We start from the raw sequence: 9,313 nt of genomic DNA, 5'->3' as shown, positions 1-9,313 counted from the left end.
AAATAAAAACAAGAATCAAGATGATCCAAGAGGGTGAAGAAATGATAAAGAGAATGGCAATGGTGGACAGTAGTAACACACTTAAGAATTATTCAATAATAAATACAAACTCGTCCTTCACCTATGATAAAGGAAAGTCTACTTGGAAGGATTCAATTTACATGAGATTAAGATTAGGATACAAATATATCTGGCAATACGGTGTTGATGTCAGTGAAAAAGATAAGGAGTGTAAATTATGTAGTATGCAGCACGCCCACACCTTAGAACATTATGTATTAGAGTGTCAACTTATTGATAACTATAGAAATAAGGAAATAAGTAGTGTACCACATCAAATTGTTTGGATGTGTAATAATTTATTTATTTATTTATTTATGCATATACAAGAAGGTACATTGGGAATGTGAGGATACATAAAATGGTAATTACAGTCTTGTAAAGCCACTAGTACGCACAGCGTTTCGGGCAGGTTCTTAATCTAAGAAAATTTTAAGTAGGTAAATACTTGCAAAATCTATAAAAAAAATGATAACAGTTACATGGCAAGAAAAAAAAAAGGATGAGAGAAAATTGTAGGTACAGTATATTAAAGCACATAGGTAGCTCAGATTGATTGCAATGATAGTTTGAATGGTAGTTGACAAAAATTGGTAGGCACAATACAGCATATGGCTAGCACATAAAAGAAGACAGCAATGAAAACAATGATAAGGTTGTTTGAGTTAAATACATAAAAATTAGGAGATTGGGTAGCACTAGGTACAGAGTAAATTTAAAGCTCAGTGTAGGAAACTAAGAAGATGAAATTAGATACTTTTTGGTTTTGCTTTTAAATAAGGCAAAAGTTTTACAGTTTTTCAGTTCACTAGGGAGTGAGTTCCATAGACTAGGTCCCTTAATTTGCATAGAGTATTTACACAGATTAAGTTTGACCCTGGGGATATCAAAGAGATATTTATTTCTGCTGCGGTGATAATGGGTCCTATTACATCTGTCCAGGGAGAGTTTCAGAGCATGGTTTGCATTTAAGAACAGGGTTTTGTAAATGAAGTTGACACAGGAGAATGTGTGGAGGGAGTTAATATTTAGCAAGTTTAGGGATTTAAACAAGGGAGCTGAGTGTTGTCTGAAAGCAGAGTTAGTTATTATTCTGATAGCAGATTTTTGCTGCGTGATGATGGGCTTAAGGTGGTTTGCAGTGGTAGACCCCCATGTACAGATACCATAATTAAGATAGGGGTAGATTAGTGCATAATATAGTGAGAGGAGAGCAGAGTTAGGAACATAATATCTGATTTTGGAGAGTATACCAACTGTCTTAGAGACTTTCTTGGTTATGTGTTATGTGTTGTGGGTGCTGAAGTTGAGTTTCTTGTCAAGGAATAGGCCAAGAAACTTGCCATCATTTTTATTACTGATGTTAATGTTGTCTATCTGTAGCTGAATTGCATTTGATGATTTGCTTCCAAATAAGATGTAGTAAGTCTTTCCGATATTTAATGTTAGTTTGTTCGTTGACATCCATAAGTGGACTTTTTTTATTTCATTATTCACAACATTATTTAGTGTATGTGGGTTGAGGTCTGAATAGATAAGGGTAGTATCGTCAGCAAACAATATAGGTTTGAGAATATTAGAGACATTAGGCAGATCGTTTATATATATAAGAAATAGAAGAGGTCCTAAGATACTGCCCTGTGGCACTCCAACGGTAATTGGTAGAGTGGAAGAAAATGTATCATTGATGGTTACATATTGGTGTCTGTCACTAAGATAGAATCGGATGTAGTCAAGGGCAAGGCCTCAGATTCCATAATGCTGGAGTTTAAGTAAGAGGTAGTTGTGATTAACAGTATCAAAGGCTTTTCTTAGGTCAATGAAAAGTCCAATCGGAAACTCATTTTTGTCAAGGGCTGAGTAGATAACGTCAAGGAGACTAATGATTGCATCGTTGGTGCTCTTTTGGGACCGGAAGCCAAACTGGCAGGGGCTGAGTATGTCGAATTTTAATCATGGTAATGATAGTATGGAATGTAATATAATGGTAATGATAGTATGGAATGTAATATAATGGTATATAGATAGTATGGAAATAATGGTATGATAGACTGAGGAGCTACAAGAATTTTGCCTCAAGAGTGTAACAATTATTTGCTGTGCTTACTATATTAATCTGCAATGTTAAATGTGTTTCTTGTAATGTTAATTGTCTATTTGTACCTACTGAATTTGTGCGCCCCTTAAGGGACTTAAAGTAGAGGGGGGTAGAAATAGCCTAAGCTACTCTATCCCTTTGAGATGTATTTCTTTCTTGTCTCAATAAACATACTTGAACTTGAACTGGAGGCAATGACAACAGTTTCCCCTCTCTCACTTGACCTAGATTACTCTCTTAAGTCTTTGAAATCACAAATTTGCCTTGTTTATAATTTATTAAAATAATTAACGTATACGCAAAGTACACAAAACGATTAGATTAATTAGAAGAGTTGACAACCCAGGTGTGGAAACAGGTCTGTTTCTCCCAGGTCTGTCAGGGTCATACATGGGAGACAAGGATAACGTTGAAGGTTCGACTTGAGTAGAAGCCTTGGTGAGGTTGAGGCCGTAGACTGCTCGAAGCTGGGCTCAGATGTTAATATTGAAGTCGTCAGTAAGTACAGTGTTCAGCCTCTGAAGAACGTCGTCGAGGGCAGCTGGCTCTCTCTCACTTGGCGTAGCCATTTCAAATATGTTTCTTACAGACGCAAGGCTTGTCTTCATCAAGAAACTGATTTCTAACAGCATAATGCCCAAACACTTGACATCATGAGAGTATGTCAGGTTTTCATGTACCATCTGTGTATCCCCCAGACACGCAATGTCCTCTGGGCTGAAGGTCGACAGGGCCTCTGGGCTGAGACCCGACATTCCGAAGTCAATAAGGAATACTTCAGGTGGCTTACAGAAGTCAGGAGAGAGGGTGACCATGACATTGGAGGCGTGAATGTCACCATGTATAACTCCCCGCTCGTGGACCTCGCGCAGGCACTGACCAACCTTTAACACAATATAGACCATGTACCAGTCTGGTAGGTTATGCTGGAGTGCTGTAGCGAGTGTTATCTCGCCCCGGGAAGACATCACTATGGCTCTTGGGTTATAGCACAGTCCCAGGATCTTGGGAGCTCCTCCAGCAGTATCCAATCTTTCCATGATAATCAGCTCTCTCCTGAAGTCCCTTTCAGAGTTACGCTTCATCATCTTCAGGATGGCATGTCCGCCGTCCCAGGGAACGCGCCCCACTTTAGCATAAGCGCCTTGACCAATATATTGGGTCTGGGACATAAGGATATTGAGCTGAGAGCTGCTCACTAGAGTGCGAGGCTGCATGCTGAGCGGTGACCTGAGCGGTTGTTGTTATTGTTGTTGTTGTTTAAGAATCAGCTGCTGGAAAAAGAAGTTTCGAGCAGCACGGGCTATGGTGAGCCCCCGTAATGGACACACCACAGGAGTCTTATGATTGATTGATTGATAAAGATTAAGCCACCCAAGAGGTGGCACGGACATGAATAGCCCGTAATAGTCTTATGGATCCCCGCGCCGACTTTTATACTACAAGGGCGGTAAAGTGAAGTGAAAAGTGAAGTATACAACGGAAATATGCAGACGGCCTATTGGTCCATGCGTGGCAGCTCTTATATATATCTTCTCAGACTCATTCATATATGTCTAACCTACACTTGAAACAGTGAAGACACCCCACGTACATTATGTTACCAGACAATTTGTTACAAAGTAGTATGTTATCCAAAGTAGTAGTATGTTATACTTGTCGAAATTATAACCATCGTTACGTCTTCAATTTTGTGTTGATATATTAATTACCTTATTACTATCCCCTTTGTTATGCTCATTCATAAGAACATAACAATGAAGGTAACTGCAGAAGACCTATTGGCCTATACGAGGCAGGTAATATTTATATCCACTCAAACTCATTCAAATATATCTAACCTACGCTTGAAACAATCAAGGGATCCTACGTCTACTATGTTACATAAGAACATAAGAGTAAAGGTAACTGCAGTAGTCTTATTGGCCCATATTTATAACCACGCAATCCCACTTATGTCCTACCCACGTTTAAAACAATCAAGGGACCCCACCTCCACCATGTTACGCGATAATTGGTTCCAAAAATCAACAACCTTGTTACTAAACCAGTATTTACCCAGGTCTTTCCGAAATCTAAATTTATTTAATTTATACCAATTGTTTCGAGTTCTGTCTTGTGTTGATACTTTTAACACCCTATTAATATCTCATTTGTTATATCCATTTATCAACTTGTACGCCTCTATCATGTCACCCCTAATTCTTCACTTTTCTAGATAATGTAATTTAAGAATGAATGCTCCCTGGGATGCTCCCGGACGCAGGTTCGAATCCTCGTCACGGCTCTTGTGGATTTGTTCATTTGTTCAATGTAATTTAGGCTTTGTCAATCTTTCTTCGCAAGACAGGTTTCTAATTTGCGGGATTAACTTTGTCATCCTACACTGGACGCGTTCTAGTGAATTTATATCCATTCTATAGTACGGCGACCAAAATTGAACTGCATAATCTAAATGGGGCCTAACCAGAGCAAGATATAGCTGAAGAACAACACCAGGTGTCTTCTTACTAACGCTACGATCAATAAATTCCAGTGTCCTATTTGCCCTATTATGAACATTTATGCATTGATTTTTTGGTATTAAATTTTTGCTAATCATAACGCCAGATCCCTCTCACAATCCAACTTCGCAATCTTAACACCATCTAGCTCGTATCTGGTAACTCTATCATCATTACCTAGCCTCAAAACCTTACATGTGTCAGCATTAAACTGCATCTGCCAATCTTTTGACCATTTCAAAACCCTATTTAGATCATCATGAAGTGATAGTGAGTCTTTTTTCATGTTTATTTCCCTCCCGATTTTTGTATCATCGGCAAATTTTCAAATATTGCTCCTCAAATCTGAATGTAAATCATTTATATATATTATTAATAACAGAGGTCCCAGGACAGAGCCTTGAGGCACTCCACTTACAACATTTCCCACTCTGACTTAACCCCATTTATACTAACTCTCTGTTTCCTTGGTATAGCCATGCTTTAATCCAACTTAATATAGCACTACCAGTACCATGAGCCTCTATTTTTTTAATCAGTCTTTCATGTGGCACTGTGTCAAAAGCTTTGCTAAAGTCAAGGTACACAACATCACAATCCTTACCACTATCAACTGACTCAACTGTGCTGAAGTAAAATTATAGCAAATTCGTTAAACGGAAACGGCCATTTGTAAAACCATGTTGGGAATCGTTTATTAATTTCTGTTTTTCAAGATGAAGACGAATGGTATTTGCAATTATCGATTTAAATTACTTTCCCACAATAGACTTTAGGCTAATTGGCCAGTAGTTTGACGCAAATAATTTATCTCATTTCTTACAAATTGGAACCACATTAGCAACCTTCCACGTAGAGTCAGGTAGAGTGCACTGGCACTCTACCTGACTAATGATTTATTAAATATGGTAAACAATGACTCGCAAAGCTCCTCTTTGCATTCCTTGAGTACCCTGGCAAACACTTCGTCCGGCCCTGGGGATTTGTTTGGTTTGAGTTTCACTATTTGTTTAATTACATCCTCCCTGGTAACTGCTAAACTAGTCAACCTGTCTTCGTCCCCACCCACATAGACTGAAGGCATATTGCTAAGTTCCTCTCTAGTAAATACAGAGATAAAATATTTATTAAAAATACTACTCATCTCTTCGTCATTATCCGTTATCTGACCTGCCTCAGTTTTTAATGGACTTATCCTTTCCCTAATTTTTGTTCGATATAACTGAGAAAACACTTTTATAAAAAAGTTTACAAAAAACTTATAACTTTTTAAATAAGTTATATTTTGAATCCACATCGAACTCCCTTTTTTTCATCACCCATCGGTGGGTTCACGTCTCCTCCAAGACCGGCCCCCCCCCTCCCCCTCCCCATGCCCAAGACTTTCCAATCTATTTCACCCCCCAAAAAATTAAGCCTATTAAAATCAGTTTTTCGAAAATCTGGCACTAACGGAATTATGTCCCACAGCTCTATTTCATTCTATGCTAAATCTGATTTAGTTGTGATCACTGTTCCCTTTATGTGTTGCTTAAGAAAGCGATCGCCAATTAATTCTAGAAAATCTTCAGGTTCATTATTCCCTGTTCAGTTAAACCAGTTTATTCCACTAAAATTAAAGTCACACATGACACAAATACTGTTAGACCTTGATGCTCTTGATATTTCATCCCATAAATGCTTTGCTTCCATTCTATCTATGTTTGGTAGCTTGTATATAACTCCCATTTTAAGATTATTTTCTTTTTCGTTTAATTCTAGCCAAATAGTTTCTGTGTGTGACTCAGCTTTGATTCTCTGTTTGAGACTACATTTCAGATATTCCCTTTTATTTCTGAGATAATGAGGATGGAATTGAACATATATAGTATTGGGGAGAGAATTTCGGAGATAAATGTAGCCCCCGACATTAGATTAATGTTGAACGGGAGACATCTCCCGTCACGCAGGGTGCAGTCGCACCTCCACAGATCTCCAGTATCATCTACTGATACTGGTTATGGCTCAAAAGGGCTACCACTTACGAGCTATTCATGCCCGTGCCACCTCTTGGGTGGCTTAATCTTTATCAATCAATCAATCTTAGATTAATGAGAGGTGAGGGAGCTAATGAAATAATGCTCTCAGTTCACAAGGTGGGGAAGTAATGAACAATGTACATAAGAATAAAGGTAACTGCAGATGGCTTATTGGCCAGTTACAGCCCCGCTTCTGTGCCAGGTAAGTCCACTACGGGCTCACCATAGCCCGTGCTACTTGGAACTTGTTCCGAGTAGCTGAATCTATAACAACAACAACAGCTTATTGGCAAGTTACAGCCCCGCTCCTGTGCCAGGTAAGTCTAATGCGGGCTCACCATAGCCCGTGCTACTTGGAACTTTTTGTTCCCAATAGCTGAATCTTAAACAACAACAACGGCTTATTGGCCCATACGCCGCAGCTCCTATGTCCAACCCACGTTTGAAACAATCAAGGGACCCCACTTCTATTATGTTACGTGGTAATTGGTTCCACAAATCAACAACCTTATTACCGAACCAGTATTTACCCAGGTTTTTCCTAAATCTATACTTCTTTTGCCAAAAATTTGGCAGATGCAGTTTAATGCTGACAAATGTAAGGTTTGAGGCTACGTAATGATGATAGAGTTACAAGACACGTTACAAACCTTACCACTATCAACTGCCTCAATTATGCTGGAATAAAATGATAGCATATTTGTTAAACATGAACAGCCATTTGTAAACCCATGTTGTGAATCATTTATTAATTTATATTTTTCAAGATGATGACGAATGATATTTGCAGTTATCAATTCAAGTGTCTTTCCCACAATAGACATTTAGTTAATTGGCTGATAGTTTGACGCAAGTGATCTATCTCCATTCTTGAAAATTGGTACCACATTAGCAACCTTCCAAGACTCTGGCACTCTGCCTGACTCTAATGACTTATTAAATATGGTAGACAATGGCTCACAAAGCTCCTCTTTGCATTCCTTGAAGACCCTGGCTAACACTTTGTCCGGCCCTGGGGATTTGTTTGGCTTGAGTTTCACTATTTGTTTTATTACATCCTCCCTGGTAACTGCTAAACTAGTCAACCTGTCCTCGTCCCCACCCGCATAGACTTGTTCAGTTGAATGCATGATGATAATTCCTCTTTTGTAAATACGGAGATAAAATATTTATTAAAAAATACTACTCATATTTTCCTTGTTACCAGTTATCTGACCTGTCCCAGTTTTTAATGAACCTATCCTTTCCCTAATTTGTGTTCGATATAACTGAAAAAAAAACTTTAGGATTTGCCTTTGCTTGGCCTGCTATGCGAACTTCATAGCTTCGTTTTGTTTTCCTTCTCTTTTTTAACATTTCTAACTAGTACGAATTCTTGTTCTAAACTGACTTCCCAATTTTAATCCTTTTGTACCAAGCTCTCTTTCTACCAATAAGGTTCTTCAGATCCTTTGTTATCCATTCCGGTTCATTAGTATTCGATCTATTCAATTTGTATGGTATACTACGTTCCTGTGCTTTGCTTAGAATATTTTTAAATAAGTTATATTTTGAATCCACACCAAAATCCCTTTTTTTTCATCATCACCTATCGCTGGGTTCACGTCTCGCTCCAAGGCCGGCCCACCCTATGCCCAAAACTTTCCAATCTATTTGACCCCCAAAAATTTTTGGATAATAAATTCAGCTTTTCGGAAATCTGGCACTTCACCAGAATTTTCTCTTACAGGTCTATTCCATTCTATGCTAAATCGGATTTCTTTGTGATCACTGTTCCCTAGCTCACTCCCTATTTCGGTGTCATTAATTTGTGTTTCCCTGTTAGTTAACACTAAATTTAAAATATTATTTTCCCGCGTTGTTTCCTTAATGTGTTGCGTAAGAAAGAAATCGTCAATTAATTCTAGGAAATCTTCTGCTTCATTATTCCCAATTCTGTTAAACTAATTTATTCCACTTAAATTAATGTCACCCATGACCCAAATACTGCTAGACCTAGATGCTCTACATATTTCATCCCAAAGGTGCATTGCTTCCATCCTGTCTAAGTTTGGTGGCCTGTATTATGAGATTATTTGCTTTTTCGTTTAATTCTATCCAAATAGTTTCTGTGTGTGCCTCAGTTTTGATTACCTTTTTGAGACTCCATTTCAAATTTTCACTAACATATATGGCTACTCCCGCTCCTCGTCTAATATATTTATCTGTGGGAAATAGTTTAAATCCATTTATTTGATTTTCAGCTAATAGTTCTCTATTTTCTACATTCATCCACGTTTCGGTAAGAACAATAATATCTATTTTTTCTGTGCAGACAAATGCATTTAAATCGTTTATTCTGTTTCTTAAACTCCTACTGCTCGTGTAATATACCCTAAGTGTATTGTTATTTTGAGGCACTTCTCTTTCCCTGTACACTTTACCAATTTGTTTCCCCCACCAACTTTAATTACCTCATTTCTCCATATCAATTCCCATAACACCATCTATTAACAGTTTAAACCCAAACAAATCCCTCCCACCACAGGTTCCAACGAGTTCGCAACAATAACAACCCCAGACTAAAATAAATGCACTCCATGCCGAGCATACATGTCATTCCTTAAACAAATATATCAGGATAATGTGATTTC

The 9,313-nt window shown here is 38.1% G+C and overlaps 1 protein-coding gene across 1 annotated transcript; it reads right to left on the bottom strand.

The window, feature by feature from the left end:
• Positions 1-2,631: 2,631 nt before the first annotated feature.
• Positions 2,632-3,375, bottom strand: LOC138351186 (probable serine/threonine-protein kinase mkcF). Its single transcript, XM_069302827.1, has one exon. The coding sequence runs from the start codon at positions 3,373-3,375 to the stop codon at positions 2,632-2,634; it is 744 nt and encodes a 247-aa protein (XP_069158928.1).
• Positions 3,376-9,313: the final 5,938 nt, after the last annotated feature.

The sequence above is a fragment of the Procambarus clarkii genome, chromosome 48 (assembly GCF_040958095.1).
Source record: "Procambarus clarkii isolate CNS0578487 chromosome 48, FALCON_Pclarkii_2.0, whole genome shotgun sequence".
NCBI lineage: Eukaryota > Metazoa > Arthropoda > Malacostraca > Decapoda > Cambaridae > Procambarus > Procambarus clarkii.
Note: the sequence above shows the minus strand (reverse complement) of the source record. Positions and strands in the feature narration are given on the sequence as shown.

Excerpts from the sequence above, each read along its gene's own strand:
- LOC138351186 (XM_069302827.1), bottom strand. The coding sequence starts at position 3,375 with ATGCAGCCTCGCACTCTAGTGAGCAGCTCTCAGCTCAATATCCTTATG.